Genomic DNA, 24,112 nt, shown 5'->3' on the forward strand with positions numbered 1-24,112 from the left:
ACCTCCCCGACACAAAGCCGGATCTATTGTACTGGTTTCTGATTCTACTCACCGTCTCTACAACAGGCCCCAGTCACAACGGCCAGTGCAATGCAGACAGGTCTTGTCTCAGAGATGATCTCTTTTATACCTCTGGAACCTCCTTCGCTGCTGCCCCCGGGCCTGAGAACCAGCAGTACCTCCAGCTTTCTCACTCAGGAGTCTCTCCTGCCGACCATACAAAGCTCAGATGAAATTCCTTGGTATCCACGGCACTTGGGATCACCTCAGGCAACACTCGGAACGATGTATGAAATCTGCCCTGTCACAGGGGGTGATCAAGCTGAGCAGACGCCGGATCTGTAGGGTCAGGTCCACTTCAGCAAACAGGGTGATGTGGCAGGAGCAGATCTGTAGAAGAAAACAGCTGATGCTGAGGACTTGGTGGCCACGCTGTAAATGTCCAGGGTCTTACTTCAAACTAACCCTAGCCCAAAAAGCTGAAATCTCATTAAAACTCAGAGCCTGTTTGTCACTTATCTTGCAGGTCCTTCCACTTCAGTTGTCCGTGTTCTCCTGGCCCGGCTGACGCAGCTACACCCTAACTGTCCAGAAGCACAGACTTCCACCCCCCCCAGTTCTAATGGAGGAGTGTAGAGATGTTGGTGGACACCAGTTTAGAGATGTTGGCGGACACCAGTGTAGAGATGTTGGTGGACACCAGTGTAGAGATGTTGGTGGACATCAGTTTAGAGATGTTGGTGGACATCAGTTTAGAGATGTTGGTGGACACCAGTGTAGAGATGTTGGTGGACACCACTTTAGAGATGTTGGTGGACATCAGTTTAGAGATGTTGGTGGACACCAGTTCCTAAAAGGAACAAGGAGCAGGAAGGTGTTGGTGCCTTCACTTCGGCCGCAAGACAGCGACTGAGGGAAACGTCCGTCGCCTCGTGAGAGCTTTCTAGCCGGGGCTGCCCTCGCCCAGGCGGCGCAGCCGGAGGTGGGGGTGGCTCTACCCTTCCCCCACGCCCACCCCACTCCCCTCAGCACCGCTCCCACCCTGCCCCCCTCCTCCTCGTCCCCTTCCCGTGCTCTGGGGACCAGGCTGCGGGCCGCCGATGGCTCGGCTCGGCTCCCCCCGGGCCAGCCCCCAGCGCCCCCGGCAGGCCCCTCCGCTGGCTCCTGGCCTTTCCCCCCCCGCCGCCTCCCCTCCCGACCCTCTTCCTGACCCCGGCCCCCTGGTCCCGCGGCTCGTGTGCCCGCGGGCGGCCGGGCGTGCCCGCCGGGGGCGGGAGCGGTGCGTGCGGGGGGAGCCGCCGGGCCCCGGGCCCAGCGCAGCTGCGGGAGCGCTGTCTGGCGGCGGCGGCGGGTCCGGCCGTCCCGCCCCCCGCTGCCGGGCCCGGCGCCGCTCCCGGCGCCGCTCCCCGCCCCTCGCCCCCCGCCGTCGCCCCGCCCGGCGGATGGCCGGAGCGCGGGGCCGGGCCGCCTGCCTGCGGCGTCCGGCTGCGGCGGCCGGGGCCGGGGGCCGGCACAGCCGGGCGGAGGAGCGCGCGGTCGCGCGGGGCGCCCGTCGCCATGGCAGCGCTGGCTCCGGCGAGAGGTAAGATGGGTCCCGCCGGCCCCCGCCCGGCCCCCCGCCGCCCCTCCGGCCGCCGCGGGAGCCCCGGGCGGGGAGGGGTGGGGTGCCGGCACCGCGCCTCGGCCTCGGGCCGCCGGCCGCATCCCCCGCCCGTCACCGCGGTTTTCTCCGCGCTTCCCTCTGGGTCATCTCCCCCAGCTCCCCGAGCCTCTCCTCTCCCCGCTGCGGGGGGGATGGAGCGGGGGGGCTCGGGCCGGGGAGCAGGGCCGGGCGCGGAGGGGCTTCCCCGGGCTTGGCGATGCTGGCTCGGCCGCGGGGCTCTGCCGTCTGCGGGAGCGCAGAGGACGGCGGCAGCGCGGAGCGGCCCTGGGCCCCGAAGCCAGCAGAGGCGGGAGGGCTCCCGCCTCACCGAGGGAACGGCGCGGGCCGCCGGATCGGGCAGGGTGGGGAGGGCGGCAGGAGGAGATGCCGCAAGGAGATGCGTTCCCTGGGACTGCCAGGGCCGGCCGGCTGCCTGACCCGTCCCCGGAGGCCACGGGCCTGGCTGCGGGAGCGGTGGCACCGGGGGGGCAAGGGGTGAAGCAGGGCAGAGCGGGAGCATCGCCAGTCCCGTCTGGCAAACGGCTCCAAGCCGGGAGGGAAGGAGGAAAAGCCTCAGGTGGTTACAGAGAGGGTGAGCAGACCCGGAGGAGCAGAGGGAAGGGGAGGGGTGGGAGCAGAGCCCCTCGGGGGGCACCGATCCGTCCGCGGAAAGGCAGGTTTACAGCTGCTCCCGTCAAGCCATGGAGCGGGCCTGGAGTATCCTGCTGGGGGGTACCCACGAGGTGCAGACGGGAGAGGGGGTCTCGGCTGGTGGGGCCAGGGGTCGCTGGCAAAGGTCTCAGCACAGAGGCGAGCAGTCTCATATGCCAGGTTTGTAACCTCGGGGCGTCGGGGGAACCAGGGCTGCCCTGGCAGAAACGTGTGAGTTGTGGGGCAGCACCCTGCGGGGTGGCAGGGTGCTGCTGGAGTGGTGGCGCGGGTCTGCGGATGGGACGGGGCGGGAGCGGCAGGTTAAAATCTGGAGCACTGGCAGGGAGAAGCTGAGGTGCAAAGACTGGCAGAGCCGTGGGAGCTGTGCGGTGGGAGCAAGGGGCGTTGGAGCGAGAGCATGGGGAGGGCAGGAGCGGAATGGGAGGAAGCGATGTGAATCGGGCCTTCCGTCACAGAAATGGCGCTAGGAACGCTTTGGGTGGGGAGCCTCAGGCTGGACGGGCAGGGAGCATGGGGTGTCTCGGCAGCACTGGAAGGAGTTCCTGGGGGCCAGAGTCCGGCCTCGGGTACGCGGGTACTGGTGCAAATCTGGCTCTTCTGTTCCCTGAAAGACACAGTGAGTGCTCTGCGCGGCCTAAATCATGACAAGGTGTTTGTGTGGGCAAGGAGAGGGAGAGATCTGGGGAGATAAAATGATCTTAAATTACTTTTTCTCTTTTCTCTCTTCTACAGTGAACCTCGTGCCCTGAATCTCCAAGGGAACCTTTGAAAAGGATCTTCCCCTCCCCGCCATCTCCTCATTGTCTGCCAGCTCTGCCCTGCGCTGTGCAGGGAAGCTTGAAAGAGCAGGCTGAGCCACGGAGGACAGCAAAAAAGGACAATGTAGTGAGGGTGCCGCGAGGTCTTGGACAGGGAACCTCTGAATCTTGTTCCTCACCCTTCACTCTCCGCTGATGGCTCTCTGACAGCCTTGGCGGGAACCTCTACCTGGCCACAAGCGTGGCATTTGCTGAGAGGGGGATTACCCACGGAGTCTACGCCACCCTCGCCATTTCTGCAGGACCTTTGTCCTGCCTCCTGTCATCTCCGAAACTCTCAGCTACCTCCTCACTGACTGGGACGCTGGGCAGCAGGCGCTTGCTCCTACCAAACTGTTTGGAGTCCCCAGCAGCCCACGTTTGCATGTGGCCTTCACCAGTCCCAGCAGAAGGTGGTCCCTGAGACAGGAGGTGCCTGGTGGGCACATGAAGTAAGGAGAGCTTTTTCTTTGGGGGAAGAGTGGAGGAGGGGGATGAAATAGATGGGGAGGAAAAAAAAAAGTGAGCCCAAGCGAGTGAGGGAAGAAGCACTGGCAAGTGTTCATGAGAAAGAGAGAGAAAGAAGGTGGAAGAAAGAAAGAGAAAGAGAGCAAGGGAAAGAACAGGTGAAAAAGTTAGAACAGGGGAAGGAAATATAATCAAACAGAAGGGAAAGAGAGGACTGAAAGCGAGACAGAGCTGACGGCTGTTGCGCCTAGCACCTGGCGGCAATGCCTTGAGGAACCCTGCCCTGCAGCAGCAGCAGCAGCAGCAGCAGCAGCAGATGAGGAGGGACGTGGCTCCCCCAGTGCGGAGTCCCACTTGCCCTCTGACGAAATCCCAGCGGCAGGGCCGGGGTGCAGCCTAGCAGGGGTGGCAGCATGGGGGACTCTGAATCGGAGTCCACCTTGCACAACAACTCGCTGTGGTGGCTGGCGTGTGGGATGTTAGCCCTGTTGGCCAACTCCTGGATTATCCTCAGCATCACGGCCAAACAACAGAAACACAAGCCCCTGGAGCTGCTGCTATGCTTCCTTGCTGGGACCCACATCCTCATGGCCGCCGTACCCCTCACCACCTATGCCGTGGTGCAGCTGCGGCGTGAGTCCTCTGACTACGACTGGAATGAAAGCATCTGCAAGGTCTTTGTCTCCACATACTACACCCTGGCGCTGGCCACCTGCTTCACAGTGGCCTCCCTTTCCTACCACCGCATGTGGATGGTGAGATGGCCAGTCAACTACCGGCTGAGCAACGCCAAGAAGCAAGCTCTGCACGCAGTCATGGGTATCTGGATGGTATCATTCATCCTCTCCACCCTGCCCTCCATCGGCTGGCACAACAACGGCGAGCGCTACTATGCCCGTGGCTGCCAGTTCATTGTCAGCAAGATAGGGCTGGGCTTCGGTGTCTGCTTCAGCCTCCTGCTGCTCGGAGGAATCGTCATGGGCTTGGTGTGCGTGGGCATCACTTTCTACCAGACCCTGTGGGCACACAGAAGACGCCAGCAGTGCCGCCATCAGAGGGCAGAGGAAGCGTCATCCTGCTCTTCATCAGCACACGCCACTTTCAACGTGCCGGCCATCGTAGTGGAGGACGTACGAGGCAAAAGGAGGTCTTCACTGGACGGCTCCGAGTCAGCCAAGACCTCCTTGCAGATGACCAACCTCATCAGCGCTATTGTCTTCCTGTATGACACACTCACTGGGGTGCCTATCTTGGTAAGCAGCGAGTTCTCCCTTTCCCTTCACAGAGTCCGCAGATAAACTAGATTTCCGTTCCTTTCAAGTTTTAGAGAGGAAACTCTGTCTTCTGTCCACCAGCCGCAGAGTTGCCGCATCTGAATCTGTGTTACTCTCAGGGCCGGTTTTAAAGAGATTGCAGTAATTCTCCCATCCTGCAGCAGCAGCATTTTCTTAAGAAAAGTCTAAGCCTGGGGAATACGCACCACACAGCTAAAACCACTGTGAAAGTTTTAAGTGGCTGAAGAGGAGGCTGGAGAGGAAATTATTCTGCAAATTTACAGGGGGATTTACCTCTGTAATGAAAACAATGAGATTTCTGTTTCTGCAGTTTGCTTTTGGAGAACTGATACACCAGCTTTAAAAGCTGTTGCAGACGGTTTTCTTTTCACTCCTGCTTGTATGGTCATAGTCAGCATCCAGGTTTTGGCTGGCTGGTTGATTCTCTGCAAAACTGGAGAGCTGGGGAAGTTCTAAAAGGGAACCATCAAGAGAACAGAGGCTTAGTCATAGCTTTTTTTTTTCCAGTGGCTATGTCCTGGTTAGCACCTATTTAGCTCCAGCTCATAATGAGCATGGGGAGGAAGGGATGTTAACACCAGGTCTCATGTCAGAGATAGGACAGCTCAGAATATGGCCCAGCAAACCTGGGGCAACACCCCACGAACAGTTTTTCAAAGGGGCACGGGGTATTTACTTAATGAGTCCTTTACAGCCAGATTATATTCTACTACAGAATTGACTCCCGTTACCTTTCTGCCTTGATGCCCGCTTCTGTCTTCCTTCTCAGCGTTGTTTCTCTCTCTTACCTCCAAGGTCGTGAGCTTTTTCAGCCTGCGCTATGACACGGCGCCCACCTGGATGGTCCTGGCTGTGCTCTGGTGCTCCATGGTGCAGACTCTGCTGCTCCCCTCCTTCATCTGGTCCTGCGAGCGCTACCGAGCAGATCTGCGCACTGTGTGGGAGCAGTGTGTGGCCATCATGTCTGAGGAAGACGGAGATGACGGTAAGCGCCTCGCCACCCCACAGTCACCTTTCCTCACTAAGCCCCTCCGCAAAAGGAGGAAAGAGAGGTCTGCCCTAGGAACAGGACTCGATGGCAGTGGGAGCGATGTTGTGGGTGGGTAGGTGAGATTCATGTTATAGCTTGGAGTCAGCAACTATGACAAAATTTATTCTGGAGAAGGCTCTGCCACTCACTTGCTGCCTTAGGACTCACTAGCATCCAGGAAAAATTAGGGCAACATCCTGCACTGCAGATGTGAGAGCAGACCCGGTGTGTACAGCTGCCAAACCACAATGAAAGTGACACACGGGGCCTCAGCCCCACCTGCTGATGCAAAGGTCCAAGTTCTGGCAGTGGGAGACTAAACAGCGAGACAGAAGAAACAGGGCGGTCTGTCTCCGGGTCCTTTAGTGCTGCTGTAAGCAGAAAGACGAGGTCCTTGTTCAGAGGTGCGCCCTGAGGGCTGCAAGTAGGGTGGCAGAAGTCAGACAAGCATTGGGATTGCGTCCGGGTGCCCTGATAACGCTCCTCTTCTGGCTGAGAAGCGCTGACTGCCGTTCCCCTCTCTGCCAACAGATGGTGTGTGCGACGATTACGGCGATGGCAGGATCTGCAAAGTGAGATTTGATGCAAACGGTGCTGCAGCTGTGAAGCGGGACTCGCGGGACATCAAGCTGCTACCCATGCACCACATGTTGGTGCCCCAGGACAAGGTGCACTACCTGCAGGTGAGCCGAGAGCTAGCAGGGGCAGCCCCACTACCCGCTTCCTTCTCTGTCAGTCTCCCTCGCCTTCGTGTCCTCCTGACTCTCTTCTCTGAGAAGGCCTCAGCTACTCCCCTCCCGTTCTGTCTCTTTGAGTCTTCCATCATCTGCCTCCTCCGTTTTCCAGGTCCCTATCTCCCGGAGAATGTCACATGATGAGACTAACATCTTCTCCGCCCACCGGTCCGCTCCGTCCTTCCTGCACAAGTGGTCTTCATCTGACGACATCCGCATTTCCACCCCCCGCAAGTCTGGAGGCCCCATCTTCTTGCCTCCTCAGCTGCATGACTACCAGCACCGCCGGCGGCCCCCAGAAGACGAGCTGACGACCCTACGGCAGTTTTTGGAGGGGGGGCTGATGCCCCGGGGCTCCAGCTCCAGCGCCTGCTTCTTCCGAGATGAGATCACCACGTTCATCGACGAGACGCCACAGCCCACCCCAGCCTGCAGCCCACGGCACTCCCGTCTCCCGCTCGCATCGCGCCGCGATCGCCGCCTCTCCCTCGGCAGCAGAGAGGAGGAGAACGCCGACCGGCCACGGCGCTGCTCCCTGGCTGGCAGTGAAGCCTGGCATCTGCAGGATGGGGAGCAGTCACCACGTGAACGGACCCTTGAGGCCTGTGAGGCAGAGACCTTCCAGGATCCCAAACTATGAGAGACAGCATCAAAAACATTCAGTGCCATCACGATTTTTAAATAAAACTTCAAGTGTTCCCTTTGTCCTGGGACCCGATCACTAATTTGCATTCTCATCTTTCTCGCCAGCAGGCAGGAAAACACAGCACCCCACGCTGGTGGGGGAAAAAGAAGAGGGACAGACCCCCAGAAGGGAGCGAGACAGACAGACGCGGACAGCCTGTGCCTGCTCTCAGGTTACAAACACACCCGCCGCTGCCACCGCCACTCGGCACCCTTGCCAGTCCCGTCCCTTTGTGAACTCCACCCTCGCATCCGCTGTGCCCTAGGAGACAAGGCAGGCGCAGAATGGTATTAAAATTCTATATTTGGAGTGTCAATCGCGTGTCTGTTTTTAAAATAATATATTAGTAATAATTTTGTTTCCATAGAAACAGAGTGACTGGCCCAATATTTAATGAAGCTTTGCAGGCTTCGGGAGGGGAAATGTGGGACGTGCGAGGCTCCTCTCCTCCCTCTCCATCGCTTCCTTGTCAGTGCGTCTGGAAGGCAGCAGATGCTTAGCAGCCCAGGGAAGGGAGCAAAGCCCATCTCAAGGAGTCCTCACGGGAGACTGGGTGAAAAGTTTTTCCTGCCTGTTTCAGGGGAGGCTTAGGCTGCCTACAGCTAAGCAGGAGCAGCCTCTGTGGTTTCTCGTATCGCTCAGCAAAAGGTATTGCTTTGAGGCAACCCCAGGCTTGAAAGCAAGCAAATTCTCTCCAGAAAGACTCTGACGTTTCACCGGTGCACGCTGATTCCAGTGTGAACTCTGCGTGAAACACAACAGCTCACACTTCTCGCCCAGGCAGAAAAGCTGACCGAGCCTTCCCCGGGCAAGGTCCCCGTCTGCCCACGCTGTCAAAGCTGGCAGCCCTGAGGTCCGGAGCGGGCTCCTGCTCCGTGTGGACGTCTCGGAAGGGAGGTGCGGAGGTAGTACGTGGGTGATGGGCTGCCTCGGCCCGCTGCAGGCTGCAGATACAGCCACGGGCAAGCGGGGGGCTGCCTCGGAAAGGCCCTTCGCCCCCCAAAGCGCTCCTCGGCGTGCTGGGGCTTGGCCAAAGTGCGCCTTGTCCCCATCGCGGATGCCGGCGGGTGAACCGTCACCCTCTCACAGGGCGGCTGGCCGGCGGGCTCTGGGTTGGGGCCGGCGGACGCCTGGGCGAAGGACCACGCCAGACAGCGGGGTGCCGCGGCTCTGCGGGGCCCGCGGAGGGACCCGCACCGGGCGCCCACGGAGAGGCGGACGGTCTCAGCGGGCCCTGCCGCCAAGGAGGGACGCGGGAGCGGGGACTGAGCCGGGCCTTGCCCGCCCCCCCGCCGGTTGGGACGCGGGCGGCGGCCCCGCAACCCCCCTCACCCACCTGCACGCCGAGCCGCTCTCCCGGCCGCCGCGGCTCCGGCCCCGCACCGCCCGCCGGCCCGCCCCCCTGGGTGGGCCTAGCCCGGGGCCCGCCAGGACCTTGCCCGCCCCGGACCCCCTCTCCTCCTCCTCCCCCTCCTCCTCCCCGGCGGCTCGGCCATGGCCTCCCTGCGCTGCCTCTGCCTGCTCCTCGCCGCGGCCGCCGCCACGTCGCCGGGCCGCCTGGTCCCCTACGACCTGCTGTACGCGGACGGGGTGCGGGCGTACTTCGCGCGGGACTGGGGGCGGGCGGCCGAGCTGCTGCAGCGCGCCCTGCAGAGCTACGCGGGGCTGCGGGCGGCTCTCCGCGCCTGCCGCTCCGCCTGCCGCCGGGAGGCCGCCTTCCTCGGCCCGCCGGGGGCCGGGCGCTGGGAGTCCGCGCTCTTCGGCCGGGTGCTGCAGCGAGCCGACTGCCTGCGGCACTGCCTGGGGCTGCGGCTGGGCGCCGCGCCCTCCGCCCACCGCGCCAGCCTGGCCGTCCGCCGGGACTTCGAGCGGAGGGAGCCCTACAACTACCTCCAGGTGGCCTTCTTCCAGGTGCGGACCGGCGGGGGGGGGGGTCTGCCCCGGGGGGCTGCGGTCGCCAAGGTGCGGGGGTCTCGCCGTTGGCGGGGGGGAGGCCCGGGAGCAGCCGAAGGGGGTGGGGGATTGGGTGAGGTGGGGTGGGCCCGCCGGAGGGTGACGGGCGCCGCTGCCTTGCTCCGCAGCTGAAGAAGCTGGATCAGGCCGTGTCCGCCGCTCACACCTTCTTCGTCGCCAACCCCCAGCACCTCCAGATGCGGGAGGACATAGAGAAGTACCGGCGCATGTCGGGGGTGAAGTCGGACAGCTTCCGCGACCTGGAGGCCACGCCGCACTGGGTGAGGGTGAGGGGCAGAGCCGGGCGTCAGCAGCTCGTGCCCCATCTGGGGTCCTGGTCTGTGCCCACACCAGGGCCGCAGCTTGAGACAGGGCCACCATACGTAGAATCGTAGAATGGCTTGGGTTGGAAGGGACCTTAAAGGTCATCTGGTTCCAACCCCCCTGCCGTGGGCAGGGACACCTTCCGCTAGCCCAGGTTGCTCAAAGCCCCATCCAGCCTGGCCTTGAGCATGGGGCATCCACAACTTCTCCGGGCAACCTGTTTCAGCATCTCGCCGCTCTCATCGTAACAAATCTCTTCCTTGTCTCCAATCTAAATCTACCCTCTGTCAGTTTGAAACCATTGCCCCTTGTCATGTCACTACAGGCCTTGGTTAAAAGTCTTGCTCAGTCTTTCTTGTAAGCCCCCTTTACATATGAAAGGCTGCAGCAAGGTCCTCCTGAAGCCTTCTCTTCAGGGTGAAGTCAAACTCTTGCAAGTGTGACACGGAGACTTTCTGGTGACAGTTACAGCAGGCCGTAGGGCCTTCGAGAAATATGCTTGGCTCGAGCCCAGAAGATGTGCTGTCACTGCGTGGTGGACTGTGCATGGTCAGGCGGGCCCTAGATGTCAGCACTACCCTGTGAGCGACTCGGGGAAGTGTCTGGGAGCCCTTTGGTGTCACCCCCGCTGATGGGGGCCTGCTCTGTCCCTGGCAGGAAGCCTATGAGGCTGGGGTGCAGCACTACAATGCAGATGAGTACCCGCAGGCTGTGTCCAGGCTGGAGGAGTCGCTCGCAGAGGCACTGTCAGCACTGGAAGAGTGTCGTGCTCTTTGTGAAGGTCCTCGGGAGGAGGAGGAGGAGGAGGAGGAGGAGATGCAAGCTGGCCTATACGAAGCCATTGCAGGTAGCGTTAGAGGCACACAGGGTTGGGTAGGAAGGCCATGCTCCCTGTGCTGGACATGCCCCGTTTCCCAGCGCTGCTGTCTGGCAGAAGTGGGAGCTGCTGCCTTTCTTGCTCCTCTTTCTTGCAGCCCATTATATTCAGGTTCTGAAGTGCAGACAGCAGTGCGTCCTTGAAATTGCCACAAAGCCGGGGCGGATTTCTGCCACGGAAGACTTCATACCCTCTCATCTTGATTTCCTGCAGTTTGCCTATGATCAAGGTGAGCAGAGCCACAACCCAGCGGGTTACGTTGTGGCACCCCTAAACTTGCCCTTTGCCTCTAGACCTGGAGGGCAGCATCTCGTGGGGAGAAGTGGCACACTGACCTGAGCTCTCCCTCTCTCTCCCTCCTTCTGCCCCGTGACTCGCCTGCTCTGCCTAGAACCTCTCTTCTCTTGCTCAAGCCCAAGCCTGTGGCCACCTTGAGACAGGTCTCCTGTGGTCTGCTTCAGCCTCCTTGTGCAGCCCCTGTAACGTGTGGCTGTTCTCACTTCTTTCCTCCAGCGCTCTCTGTTTCAAGTCCTTGCTCCGGCTGCCTGCTGCTGTTCCAGCTGTGTGGTTTATACCCTCCGTTTCAGTACATGGCTCCAGACCAGGCCCCCGCTTCCTACCTAGAGCATGCATGTGCGTCTCACCTCAACAGTGGTGTTCCTTCTGAGTCAGCCCTGCCTGCCCTCTCTCCACTGGTGGCCTGTTGTGACACTGGTCACCCTGTCACTGTCACACATCCCTCAGCTCTTCTCTTGGGTACTTCTGCTCCTTCCTGCACTGACCCAGCTGTCTCTCATCTCCTCTCAGGGCACTGGTAAAACTTGTATCTCAAAGAAGCCTCCAGATCCCTCATCATGATGTTGGGTCGTGCTGGCCTATACGCATTTGATGCTAACATCAATTCTTTCAGAGACCTGTCTGTTTGTTCTGTTCTGTCCCTGCCCAAGCTGGGAACCAGGCACTGGCTGCTGAATGCGCTGCTTCCTACTTGCTCTTCTATCCCACGGATGAGCCAATGTTGGAGAAAATGAAGCAGTATCGCAGAGAACTGGGAGAGGACACAGCTGTCACAGCCAGAGAGGTAGTTACAACCCCAGGTCTGTACTTTGTTGGCCCTCCTCTGTCCCACACAACAGGATCGCAGTCCAGGAGGCGAAAAGGGAAACATGTTTTACTGCAGGTGTGTGCCAAGCCCAGGACTGAAGAAACGGAGTCTGAGTTTACTTATAGTCTGTACCAGGCAGGATCACTTCAGGACGGATCTGGGCTTTCCTAGTGAACAGCAGTGTGTTGGGGCAGCCTTCTGCCCTGGACAAGGATGGGGTTGTCTTTTGTGGGGTGGTTGATTGACAGCCTCTTTTCTTCCTTAGAGCATTCAACATTATATGCAGAGATCTTTGATGGAGAAGAAGTTGATTTATTATGCAGTGGAGCATCTAGGGGAAACTTTTAATGACCCTGTAAGTAATGGTGTCGTCTTAATCTTCCTGCCCTGATTTCACCAAAACAGTTGCCAGAACTCACTTCAGTAGCACATGATCCAGAAAGGATCAGATGCTGATGAGAAGGACCCCCCAAGTCCTTATGAGGTGGATCTTTAAGGCCTTTCCACTGCTCCAGTTCCAAAGTTAGTTGGAAATTGCTGCTGTAACCATATGCATTAGCCCAATCTGGCTGTCATCGGAAGCAGACCAGAACCATTGGTCTGATACTCACTGGAGAAGCGGGACTGCGAACTGGCTGTTTGACATGATCCAATGTGGGAGAATTTTGTTGTGTACTGAACCGTCTGCGTTTGTTCCTACAGGATCTTTGGACTCCAGATGAGCTGATTCCTGAAAACCTAAAGGAGAAATACAGGTAAGGTTGGCCAAGTCAACTAGCACTTAAATGTAAGTGTTGGAAGTAGGGGATGGAGTTGGACTGGCAGGGCTGGTACAAGGAACAGTAATACCTGCTGAGGAATGGGCAAAACAGGAACAGAAGGGGTGTGACATGCTACCACAGAGGAGGGTTGGCTTAGCTCTGTGTACTGACAGCCCCAGTCTCTGTTTTTTTCCTTGCTCCCGAGAGAGGATCAGGAGAAGCAAAAGCAGGAAACTCTGGATGTGGAAGAGAAGGAGAAGAGGGGTGAGTAAAAGAGCTTAAAGGACTTGGATGCAGTCAGCCAGGCTTAGCCAGGCTAAGTGCTGTCTTTTCTTCCATCCTCAGACATTTGAATGCTAGCATAGATGCAGACTGACTCGAATGGCTCAGCAAGTCTTCTCACTGTTTCTTTTCTCCCTCTTCGATGCATGTGTAATCTTGCAAAATCTCGCTGCGTACATCTCTGGGATGGGAACACAAAGAGCACTGTGGCTGGAGAAGCTGAGAGCGGTGGTGCCTGAATACGTGACAAGCCTGTGGACATGCAGATGCCTGTTCAGTGTGGCAGGAGTCGCTACACCAAACCTGGTTCAACTCCACCAGCCCAACTTCAAACAACTTTTTTTCTGAAGGGGACAAGGAGAGGAGGGGGGGAAGTGGAAACTGGAAACAGACTATTCGGCTTGGGCAAGTTTTTCCCTGAAAAACTGAAGTGCAAATGGTTCATGGCTGAGTGCTATAGACTGCAGTGCAGAGTCCCGTGTTTTTGCTGGTCCTCTGTTCTTACACGTGGACACAGCCTCTGCAGGGCTCTGTCCTGGAGTCTTTGCTTGAAGTGACCCCAAGTGGTTCTCTGCTGTGACACATGGGAGAGCAGATCATTCTGAGGGCCTTGGCATTCCTGACCATCCAGAGGTCAGAAGGGGGAGAAGAAAAGGCCGTAGATCAAAAGATCAAATCACCAGCTAGTATCCTTTGCTTCTGTTTGGGGCTGACGGAGGTAGAAAGATCCACTAGAGGTAATTCTGGGATAAGGTGTGTGATTGAAAGGAGGGTTGATGGAGGTGTTTGCCTGCTTGTTTTCTCCAGAGCTTCACCCCAATAGGCTGGACCTGTTCTGTTGCTGCGATCCACAGTGTACTCAACTTTCCCCAGCTCCCTGCTGCTCTCCCAGCAAGCCCCAGGTTTCCACTGGCTCCTGAAGCACTTGCTGTAGGCCATCTTCCCCAGCTGATGCTCTGGTTCCCCTGAAGCATGTGAGGGGTGCAAGTGGCCCAGGTCTGCGAGGAATGGGCACTTCTGGGGAACTGTCCTGTCTTCTCAGAGAACGTAGAGTGTCTCCCCGCTTCCTTATCCAGGCTGGGGGTTGGTATCTGAGGGCTTCTTGTCCAAAGCTTGCTCACGCCTAGCTGTGCTTGCTTCTCCAACAGGTCCTTTGCCTTTTGAGGGTATTGCGGTCACGATGGATTCCCAAAGGATGAATGGAACCCAGAGGGTTGTGTTCGACAGAGTGCTGACAGAGTCCGAGTGTAAAGACCTTCTCCGGCTGACAAAGGTGAGGCCTGGGCCTTGTAGGAGCTCCTGTATGTATACGGTCCTCAGCAGGGAGGGCTGTAGAGTTTCCGTGGAGGTGAGATGGCAGCCTAATGTGTGTCATCTATATCCTTCTGTTCCAGGCAGCAGCAGAAGCAGGAGACGGCTACCGGGCACGACGGTCGCCTCACACCCCACATGAGAGATTTGAAGGGTTAACCGTTCTGAAGGCCATGCAGGTAAGTGGCTCTGTGAGTCTGCCCTCTTCTTGAATATCCACAAAGAGTGTTAGCCACCGGGGCGTTTTTCTCTGCGAAGCGTGCTCTGGATGGGGTCATGGGTGTGTTGTCTTCCTCACAAGCACACGTGCGTTTGCCCTGACTCTGTTCCTCCATGATTGTGTTTAGGTACGTTGGATGTGGAGGGCTTGTGTCACTTGCCCCTGTGAAGACAGGGTTTCGGGATTGCTGCTTGTCCATGTATGGCAGTCTTACATACATGCTTAGCTTAGAATTGGAGAATAAATTAAGGTGGAAAGAGCCTCTGGAGCTCTCTGGTCCAACCCCCTGCTCACAGCATGGCTAATTCCAAAGCTGGATGAGATCCCCTGAGGCTTTGCGCGGGCGAGTCCTGAACATCTGCAAGGGTGGAGATTCCCCAGCCTCTCTGGGCACCCCTTTCAGTGCTCTGCCACTCTCGGGAGGATGAAATTTTTCTTTATATCTAGCCATAACTTCGCTTGCTGCAGCTTTTCACCTGTTGCCTCATGTCTGTTCGGTGCATCCCTCTGAGAAGAGACTGTCTCCATCTTCTCCATAACCCCCTTTTAGGTGACAGTAGACTGTAGTTAGATCCTCCTTTGTCCTTCTCTTCTGTAGGCTGAAGAAACCTACCTCTTTCAATCTCTTTTTCTAAATCATGTACTCCAACACCCCGCAACACCCCTGCCATCTTAAGACCCGTCGCTGAAGACTCACTCCAGTTCCCCAGTGTCGCTTGTGCGCTGGGGGACCCAAAACGGTGCTGCATTCTAGATGTGGCTTCATGTGCTGAGTAGAGGGAAAGAATTGCTGTGCTGTGCAGGTGTACTCTGACTTACGTTTACATGAGAAAACGTGGTGTTTTCTTACATGTGTGACCACAGGGCTTTACGCAGGTCTCTTCTTCCATACTGTGTACGTGTATCATTTTTTAGAGCGTCTTTGTATGTAAGTATTCTAACAGCCTTGTTTTTCACTTGTAGCTGGCCCAGAATGGGGACGTGGACTGGAGAGACGCCAGATTACTTCTGCGGGCCAGTGAGAAATCACGGAAAATCATAGAGTCCTACTTTACTCCTGGGAAGAAACTCCATTTCTCATTCACACACCTTGTGTGCCGCACAGCTGTTGATGGTAAAGAATCTTTCACCTTGTTAGTTCCTTTCTCCTGGAGAGTCTGCTCAGCCCCAGCCATGTCCACTCGGGAGACTCTCTTCCCTTTACGCTCGCTGTGCCCCTGTCTTTCTGCTTTATTCTTTCTTGAAACAGAAAATGCCTGTATTCTTTTTGTTTAACTTCCCTTTTCAGAAGAACAGGAAGGTCGCATGGATCTTAGTCATCCTGTCCATGCTGATAATTGTCTCTTGGATCCTGAGGGGCAAGAGTGCTGGAGAGAACCACCTGCCTATGTCTACAGGGACTACAGGTAAGAGAAGAAGGATTGGATCACAGGGAGACCAGAATGTCTCCCTGGCCCCATCAGAGGATGAGCTCAGCTTATAGAAACCAGGTGATGGGTTGTTGGCTCAAAGTCAGCCAGGACTGTAGCATCAGGCAGAAGGCTGCTTTCAGAACGAGGTGTGAAATGCCTCCCCTAGGCTGAGAAAAAGATTTGCTCTTTCTCCCTCCCTCCCCACAGGCAGCGTTAACGGTGAGCAGAAGGAGCTGGGGGGCTGCATAGATGAGAACTGTGATATCAAATTGTCATCTTGTGGGTCTACCACAGTACCCCAGTCCACTGCCAGCCCTTATGACAGTCTATTTCTTCTAATCAAGTTCTGTCTTTCACAGTCTTCCGTGCATTACGGGAGAGGGAGAACCAAGCTCCTTGGCTTTCCTTTGTCTGAGCAGTCAGTGTACTCTGGTGGCTGTTCTCTCTGTTCATCTCCCAAGATTCACTGCCAATACTTTGTGTTGGGTTTTTCCATTCCATGTGAGAAATTTTTTCCAGCCTGTGGCAGTATTTTTTTACTCTTCTGTGAAAGAATGCAAAATATATTTTAGAGACGGTGACAATTATTGCACACTGCAGCTAAATGAGGTCAATTCACTACAGTTGATTCCTCCTGTTTCCCATCCCTTCCCTGGGCATCCAGAAATTTGCCTTTTCTTTGAGTGGTAGCCGTACCCAGAGGAGAAACCTTCTCTGAGCAACCTATGGTGAGGATGTGGGACTTAGAGTGAATTCCAGTATCATTGAGTCAGTTTTCCTTCTGATATAGGTGTTGACTTGGTATAGTCAGATTGTAAAGTTACTGGGCTCTGTCATGTAACTGGTTAGATCTCTGTCCCTCCTGTGGGAAAGCTGTCCTGGCACCTCACTCCTCCCTGGGTAGGGGGCTTCTCTGACTGCTACTTGAATGTATGTTAAAATATCTTCTGGGATTTATGCCACTGAGCTGTCTCCAGGAGTATTCATGTCCATTTGCAAAGTGAATTGTGATTGACCAACCAGCTCACAAGGGCTGAGCTCTTCCATTGTATTTCTGAAAGAGGTCCCTGTGCTCCAGATTTCCTGGATCTCTTTTGTGTATTTATGCTATGGTCATCAATGAAACTACTGAACAGGGTTGGGCCCAGGGGTCCAAGACTCGCAGTGATCCTCCTCCAGGTGACCAGTACTCCTTTCAGCTCCAGCGGTCCACGAGTCGCTGTGTGCTTCATGTGCTCTTCTTCACCTTCTCTGTGTTTGTTGGCAGTTTCCCCAGTGGCACTGTTCCGAGTACTTCTACCACAGTCCAAACTGCTGAGATCGAGCATGATTGTGTGGCTAGCTCAATCTGCTTTTAGTACCCCCATGTTATATTTTAAGACTGTTTTCCATTTACCTCTTGTCCCTCAATTATCCTTCTCCTCAGAAATAGGTTCGAAAGCCCTGCAGACTCCTGAGGTCAGGCTAACAGGCCTGTTTATGCTTCAGGCATTATCCCTGCCCTCCCGCCCCTTCGTGTGTGTGAGAGCTGTCCTTGCTTTTCTCCAGTTAAGTTACCCCCCTGACTTCACAGTCTTACTAAAACTGTAGCAGAAGAGCTATAAGTCCCTGGATTTCAGTACTGGGGTGATCCTCTCACTGTCCTTATGTCCTGAATGTTTTGTTTCAGCAGCCACAGTGTTGATTGATTGCTATTGCATTCTCGCAGTCCCATTGATGAGCCTCTCTTGTTGCCCTGACATCTTCTATCAACTGAATTGAATACCAAGAGGAGCTCAAGTGGTTTGTGGTCCATTGTTTCACCTAGTTGACTGTGGTCGCACCTGCACTGCACAGTGGCCTCATTACTTTTTTCTTTATCTAACATGAGTGAAGAAATTTCTTGTTTTAATTTTCTTCACTGCATGCACCAAGCCTCTTTCTGACCGTTCTTATGTTACCCTCAAATTTCTTGACTCTCAGGACATGGCATTCTTTGCTGATCAGTCTCCTCTTCCAGGCTTTGGATTATTCCCAGTCTTATAAACAACGTCATGCCAGGTCAGAACCAAGGTCCGTCTAGCCCAGGGTGTTGTCACAACGGTGCCACAGATGCATGCTGCAGAGGATTGAAAAACAAACCAAACAAAACAGGACAATCCCATAGAGCTAACTCACCAGCGTGTTCTCCTAGCCTCTTGTGGCTTGCAGCTCGGGGACTCCCCTGAGCTAGACGCTGCGGTATTTGATACCCTCAAATGGATTCTCCTGTTAACTGGTCTAGACACATTTGGAACCTGAGGTGACATTCAGGTCCCACAGCCTCCCATGGCAGGAGAGTGGGGAAGCACCTGGGAGGAAGGAGCTTCACCGTCCCTATGTCTTTTTTTTTTTTTTTTTCTCCCCCGCAGTGGCATTCTCTACCTCAATGATGACTTCCAAGGTGGGAGCCTTTTCTTCACTGAAATGGACACTGTCACTGTCACAGTAAGTCTGGGACCGGCCAAAAAAAAGGAGGGAGGACGGGGGGTGAGACTTAGTCTGGGCAGAAGGAAACTAGCTGGCTATTGGATCCCACCATTCCAAAAGCAATCCAGTGCTGGTGCTGTGGCAGATTCAAATAGGGGCAGCTAAAGGCAAATTGAGGCAAATCTCAGAGAGGAGATGTTAACTCCTTCCTACCTGAGATATTCCAGGCTCTTCCGGTCTGTGGGTGTCTGTGACCCGTGTTGTCCTTTTGACTCTCTCTGTCCCTCCCCAAGGTCTACCTTGCTCATAGACTGACAGCAGATGCCTTGCGGCTCTCCACTGTTCCACGTTCCCAGAGGCAGCATGACCTCTGTAGAAGGACCATGTACCGCAGAGCAGGGGGCTGCTGGCTTCATTGTTTCTTCTCTCTCTCTCTCTCCTGGCAGGCTGAGGTGCGTCCTAAGTGTGGGAGGCTGGTAGCCTTCAGCTCTGGCAAGGAGAACCCCCACGGTGTGTGGGCAGTGAGCCGCGGAAGGCGCTGCGCCATTGCTCTCTGGTACACACATTCCCAGGAGCATGCTGAGCAGGTAAAGGACCATGCTGGGGAAACGGATGAGAGTACCTCCAAGCTAGATCAGATCCCTCCGAGGAATGGCTGGTGGGCTTTCCCATGGGGCAGAGTGTAGTGCAGCAGCTGGGAGTTGTCCTCTGACAAGGTAGCTGGTAGAGGGGACAGCCTGTGATGGGTCCTGCAAGAGAGAACGGACTCTGGTGGGGTTGGATGGATTTGTCAAAGACAAGATGTGCCTTGTCAGCCCTTGTGAGCAGAGCCAAGACCCTGGCAGGGAGGGCTTCACATCATCTCTGTCTCCATGGCTGCAGGAGCGGGTGAAGGCAGAGGAGCTGATGGAGCAGAGGGCTGTGGAGCAGGAGCGGCCAAATGGAGAAGAGCATCAGGGGTCTGATCACAGTGGCAGATCCTCCTCAGAGCCTCCCATTCCCACCAGCGGAGCCAGGCCCACGAGCCGGAGCCGCAAGCCTGGCTCGGACAGGACGCAGCACCCCAAGGGGCTGCGAGCCAGAGATGAGTTCTGAGTACACAGGGCCCTGGGGCAGGGCTGGCACACACCATGGCCTGGCAGGTCGCGGTAGCACCGGGACCACAGAGGCCTGGAGCAGTGTATTAGCATGCTAGAGCCGTAGTGATGGGGAGGGATACAACTTTCTTCTCTGTGACATCCCAGCAGCTGAAAAATGGGAGCAGGGACAGAAGTCAGTGACACCAGGGACTTTCTTCACTGCCTCACCAAGGTGTTTGCGTCACGCAGAACTAAGAAGGTGGGGTCTCCTCACCCCACTCCTCTCAGTGCCACCTTCTTGGTCATCCAGGGCCAAACCTGAGAGGGGGAGGAGGAGCCTGGGGTCTTTCAGCAAGGGCTATCTCACATTTAGGAACTCAAAACAGAAGCCTTTGAATTTCCTAGGAGCTGCAAACTCCGGAACCTTGCGGTTGGTCTGAGAGAGGGAAGGTGAGGGACTGTGAATATATGGAATAAAAGCAAAATGCTGGACACAGATGTTGATGGAAGTTTGAGTCTGTACACCAGGAAGGAGACACGCACGCTCATTGCTGATGGAAATTTAATTAACAAATGATGGAAGTAGATTGAGCCCTCAATGAAAGAAAACAAACAAAGTGGTGGTGGGGGGTGCCTTTAAGAAAAAGCACTATACTCACATTTCCCTGCAGCAAGGCCTTTCATCTTTTTTTTTCCTTCCCCCTCTCCATACACCAAATTGCCCCTGAAAGCAGAAGAGATATTTTGTTCATTGTTTTCCACCCTCATACAAAGACAATCTGCTGTCACTGCCCAGGGGATTAGTGTCCCGAGATGGGATTATATTGTAGCCAAACAGGAATTGAATGGGGTGGACATGGAGTATCAAAAAGAGCAGTGACCCTCTTCCTGGGAAGCATTAGAGCCAGAGATCAGTCTGTGGTCATGACATACTCGATGAGTACGACACAGGCCTCCATGAGGGTTGTGCATGGAGATCCCAGCTACAGTTCAGATGGAAGAAACCTGTAGGGCCAGGCCCAGTGGTGTGAGAGGCGGGTGGGTGAGCCCCTCGCTGCTGTCGGCACAGGGCCCCTGCTCGTGGAAAGGGAAGTCTTTCCTCAGTCACAATCCCAGCACTTCCTCAACACGCAAGCTTGGGAAAGCTGCATCGGCAACCCTTTGTGCTTGCCGTCCTCCCCAGGGTCACAGGGAGAAGACAGTTTGATGCGTTTTTCAAATCCCCTCTCCCTGGCGGGAGGTCCGTCGCATCCTAGCACTCGCACGTCCGCCCCGATGACCTGTGTGGGGGTGCTGGGTGGTTCCTGCTTGATGAGGATGGGCTGGGGGACGAGGGGCCAGTGTCCACGTCTCTGGCTTGCTTTGCTCAGAGGTGGCTTGGGTGATTAGACTGATGGCCTCCTGACGTCAGATGAGATCCGTTAAAAGGTATTTATCTCAGGCTTGGGCCAAAGCTGCAGGAGAGATTAAAAGAGATTGAGGCCAAGATAATCCCCTCGCAGCATCCCACTAAAGTGGCTGCCAAAAGGCATGCCACCAAATCTTTTGCCACCCCTGGCCCCTGTGCCCAGCTCTGTTTTCCCCACGCGGAGCCCAGTATGCTGCCCAGAGAAGGTCTGACCCCGGCCCTGCCGTTGGTTTTGCCTTGGCAGGGCCACCGTGGATGGCACCATCCCTCTTCCCACCCTGCCTGGGACACGAGTGGCACGCTGTCCTCGGCAAAACAGGAATTCCTGTGGACTGTGAGGTGCAGCAAGCCCTGCCCCAGTGGCTGATAATCCCAGCCTGTTCTGGCTAATCTTCGCTTTATTAGTTTGTTGCTGATATAAACAGAGGGAGTCAAATCTGCCTGTGATGGTTTCTGTCCCTTCAGGAGCAGCGTGCTACTCTCTCTTTTCACCCCTCCCCATCCACCTGCTTTGCATTACGTCCCAATCCGATTTCCCCAAGTCTCTGGTGTCTGATTTAATTTGCCTGACGCTGCTCCTGGAATCAGCCCTCCCCCAGCCCCTCCCGTCCACAGCCTTCCAGCTCCCCATGGGGAGATCAGTCCTGGGAGAGGCTGAGGAGCGGAGAGGGAACAAGGGACTCGCTGGGTGGACGGGCAGGGCTGACTGGAGACCACACAAGGACAAGGGGCTTCTGGCCGGCGGGGAGACACTCTCAGCAGAGGAGGCAGGCTGTGAGGGTCCCATCCAGGGGGAACTGCAACCCACCTCGCTCTACGGATCCCGGTAAGGATGGTGCCTTGTGATGCCTGAGGTCACCTTGGTGAGCCTGGCACTTGGGACGCTGAGTTTCTCGGTGTGATTCTGTGGAGAGTCTTTGTACAAGGGCTGAACCCATCAGAGGAAGCGGGAGGGGAGATCATGGTGGGGAAGGAACTGGGATTAGCATTGAGATGTCTTTACGATGGTGAGGGGCTTTGCACTAGGATGGGGTTGCTTGTTCTCCCCTTGGCGGGTAGACCTCTCCAGTTTCCAGACTGGGACGGGGGGGTAACGCCTGCCCCGAGGGGCCTGGCACTCACTACCCATACGCAGTCCTGCACTCCCGGTGTGCTCCTGTGCATCCCTCTTTGCAGCCGGCTGCTTTTCTGGATGGAGAAGGAGCCCTCAGAAAGCAAGGAGCAGAGCAGGGTAATTTTACCCTGGCCTTTGATCTCAGGAGAGGGGGATCATCTCTGTATCCGGCTCTGCAAGAAGCCCAGGGTCACCAGGGCAAGCGTGCAAGGCCAGCCAGGGATTACACAGGGACCCAGGGATGCTGCCTATTAATACTCAGTCCTCCCTCCTGCACTTTTGCCTTTTCTATTTACAGCCCTCTCCCAGCATCCCATAGAGGGACCTCTCCCTCCCCACTGTGGGGGAAGCTACCCGGAGGATAGCAAATAAGGGGGTTCACCTCCCCTTTCTTCCCACCCATCACTTGCGCCCCGATCCCCACGAGAGAGTAACGCAGGTGGCTCAGTAGGACCATGGCATGGTGCAAAGGATGTAGTCACTGCCCTGAAGAGTCATGGTGCGCCAGCAAAAGGCAGAAGGCGGATGATTCCAGACCCCCCTCAACCTCACGCCACAGTAGAGGCATTTGGTCTGCTGCAAGCAGGCACCCGGGGGCTCAAATGGGTCTGGTTGCCCACAGACAGGAGCACTACAGCAGGTGCCTCCAGCAAGTTAGTCAGCAAAGGCGGGAGGGGAAAGAGCTGTCATGTTGGGGAGCAGAAGAAATGAAATGTGGTTTCAAAAGCCAAGAACTGGATGAGAACAGCCAAGGCAGAACTCAGAAGAGGGCTGGCATGAACTGACTAAGCCCAGGCTCTGGCTGTGCCGTGCTCCTCAGTGATGCTTGTAGGAGACAACTCTGGACCAGTGCTGGTGCCAAGGTCCTCCTGCCAGTAGCTCTTTGCAACACTGGGCTGGTGGTGGTCAATTGATTTTTCAAAGGTACCTAAAGACATGGTTTCATCTACTGCTTAGCATCCACCTGAAAGAGCCCTTGCTTCCAGAAAGCAGCAGGTGTGCGCCATTTAGAAGCCTTTCCCATTAAAACCAGGCTGGGCAGCTGCCATGAGGAACCATGACCTGACCCGTGGATCCACAAGAAATGTGCATCCCTAAGGTCCTGCTGGTCACAGCGGGAGCGTGCCTTGGCCAGACTCCAAACTCCATTCCCCTTTCCTCTGTTCTTCCTTCACTTGGTTCCCCTATTTCCCGTCCTAAATTTACATGGCCATGGTGAGCTTCTCTTTTGCACACCTGCTGTGGGCCTCCAGGGCAGCAGCTCCACTCCGATGGGGACCAGCAACTCGCTCTCCACAAACTGCACTGGGATGTGACAGGTGGAAGCGACAGGCGAAGCTGGAGCTATTATTAGTGCTCATCTGTGGCTCCGTGTCCTTCTGAGGCTGAGAACAATTCCCAACTTCATTTGGAGTGTTCCCTCAAAGGGATATAAAGGTTTGGACAGAGTCCTGAACCTGAGCTGCACCTTCTCTATATTTAGCCCTTTTTATCCGTCCTCGACATCGTGCCCCTGCCCTTTGATCTGCCTGCCAGCTCCGAAAGCCCCTCATCTGGTTGTGCAACTTCACAGAGCCGGTGCCTGTGAGGTGCTGCTCCCGTGCTACGTGGCAGAGTTGAGAAAGAAAGGCCCGGGGAAGGGAAGAGAAAGGTAAAAACGCAGGAGAGATGCGAGGAAGGCTGGGGATCCTGTGGGTAATGAGGAGGAGATGTGCAGCCAGCTTCACCTGGGGCAGATGTGCAAGGAGGAGAGAACAAGGCTCCCATCTCCATGCAGGTCAGGGTGGGCAAAAACAAGTCCACAAAGACAGATTAGGGCAGGTGGATGGTCGATGATCTCAGATGGCCAAAGGTGCGTGAAGTAACAGCCTGCAGAGCTTGGGGACCAAGCAGACACTGGAAGAAGAGAGTCAGAGGGAAGAGATGGCTCTTCAGGAAAAGGCAATCCAATGCTTAGGGTTGTTGATGGGGGGGAGGTAGGAACAGTCCTAGGGAAAACTGAAGAAGAGGAAGGTGTGGACCACAGTGGTAGTGCTGGTCTCCGCGGGGTGGCTGGAAATCAGGTTTGCCACTTGGTGTGCTGGTAGGTAGCGACCGGAGCCAGACGCTGTCTCTGCAGCTTGACTGTACACCAAAACTGAGGGGCAAACCACAAGACAAAGGAGGCTGTGCAGCCTCCTGCTGAGAGCTGCAAGGCCTTGCGCAGCACCTCCCTGGTCTGTCAGTTAGCTGAGAGATGGTGTGGGGTGCCCAGCCCTTTCCCAAAGAGGAGAAGAGCATGCAGGTGGGCTTTCATGGCCAGCATCACTCAACCAGGTGCAGCTATGCATCCTTGCTGGGAGGAACGCCCTCATCACTGTTCTGTCAACACAAGAGAAGAAAAGCACAGCGGAAAGGGCCCAGCTCAGGCGCTGTCTGTCCCCATCTTTCGGCATAGCCAAGGCTGGCAGCCCCAGGCCACTGCTGTGCCACGTGCCTCCAGGCTCTAACGGCAC

At 56.2% G+C, this 24,112-nt stretch overlaps 2 protein-coding genes across 3 annotated transcripts; both read left to right on the forward strand.

The window, feature by feature from the left end:
* Window positions 1–1,488: 1,488 nt before the first annotated feature.
* GPR162 (G protein-coupled receptor 162) lies at window positions 1,489–7,638 on the forward strand. Its single transcript, XM_075438428.1, has 5 exons — window positions 1,489–1,582; window positions 3,047–4,832; window positions 5,670–5,859; window positions 6,436–6,587; window positions 6,751–7,638. The coding sequence occupies exons 2-5, from the start codon at window positions 3,993–3,995 to the stop codon at window positions 7,276–7,278; spliced, it is 1,710 nt and encodes a 569-aa protein (XP_075294543.1). The 5' UTR covers window positions 1,489–1,582; window positions 3,047–3,992; the 3' UTR covers window positions 7,279–7,638.
* Window positions 7,639–8,799: 1,161 nt separating this feature from the next.
* P3H3 (prolyl 3-hydroxylase 3) lies at window positions 8,800–19,593 on the forward strand. 2 transcript variants are annotated; one of them, XM_075438413.1, is made up of 15 exons: window positions 8,800–9,234; window positions 9,405–9,557; window positions 10,258–10,447; window positions 10,575–10,706; window positions 11,425–11,558; window positions 11,848–11,937; window positions 12,285–12,337; window positions 12,549–12,607; window positions 13,774–13,898; window positions 14,020–14,115; window positions 15,120–15,270; window positions 15,445–15,562; window positions 17,959–18,034; window positions 18,463–18,603; window positions 18,899–19,593. In XM_075438413.1, the coding sequence occupies exons 1-15, from the start codon at window positions 8,818–8,820 to the stop codon at window positions 19,109–19,111; spliced, it is 2,148 nt and encodes a 715-aa protein (XP_075294528.1). In that variant the 5' UTR covers window positions 8,800–8,817; the 3' UTR covers window positions 19,112–19,593. The 2 variants fall into 2 exon arrangements, with proteins under 2 accessions (XP_075294528.1, XP_075294520.1); XM_075438405.1 differs by having other exon boundaries at window positions 8,803–9,234; window positions 15,448–15,562.
* Window positions 19,594–24,112: the final 4,519 nt, after the last annotated feature.

This window comes from Opisthocomus hoazin, chromosome 1 (assembly GCF_030867145.1).
Source record: "Opisthocomus hoazin isolate bOpiHoa1 chromosome 1, bOpiHoa1.hap1, whole genome shotgun sequence".
NCBI lineage: Eukaryota > Metazoa > Chordata > Aves > Opisthocomiformes > Opisthocomidae > Opisthocomus > Opisthocomus hoazin.

Excerpts from the sequence above, each read along its gene's own strand:
- GPR162 (XM_075438428.1), top strand. The coding sequence starts at position 3,993 with ATGGGGGACTCTGAATCGGAGTCCACCTTGCACAACAACTCGCTGTGG. Across the intron at positions 5,860-6,435 it reads TGAGGAAGACGGAGATGACG|ATGGTGTGTGCGACGATTAC; the intron begins GTAAGCGCCTCG and ends CTCTGCCAACAG. Across the intron at positions 6,588-6,750 it reads ACAAGGTGCACTACCTGCAG|GTCCCTATCTCCCGGAGAAT; the intron begins GTGAGCCGAGAG and ends TCCGTTTTCCAG.
- P3H3 (XM_075438413.1), top strand. The coding sequence starts at position 8,818 with ATGGCCTCCCTGCGCTGCCTCTGCCTGCTCCTCGCCGCGGCCGCCGCC. Across the intron at positions 13,899-14,019 it reads ACCTTCTCCGGCTGACAAAG|GCAGCAGCAGAAGCAGGAGA; the intron begins GTGAGGCCTGGG and ends CTTCTGTTCCAG. Across the intron at positions 18,604-18,898 it reads CCCAGGAGCATGCTGAGCAG|GAGCGGGTGAAGGCAGAGGA; the intron begins GTAAAGGACCAT and ends CCATGGCTGCAG.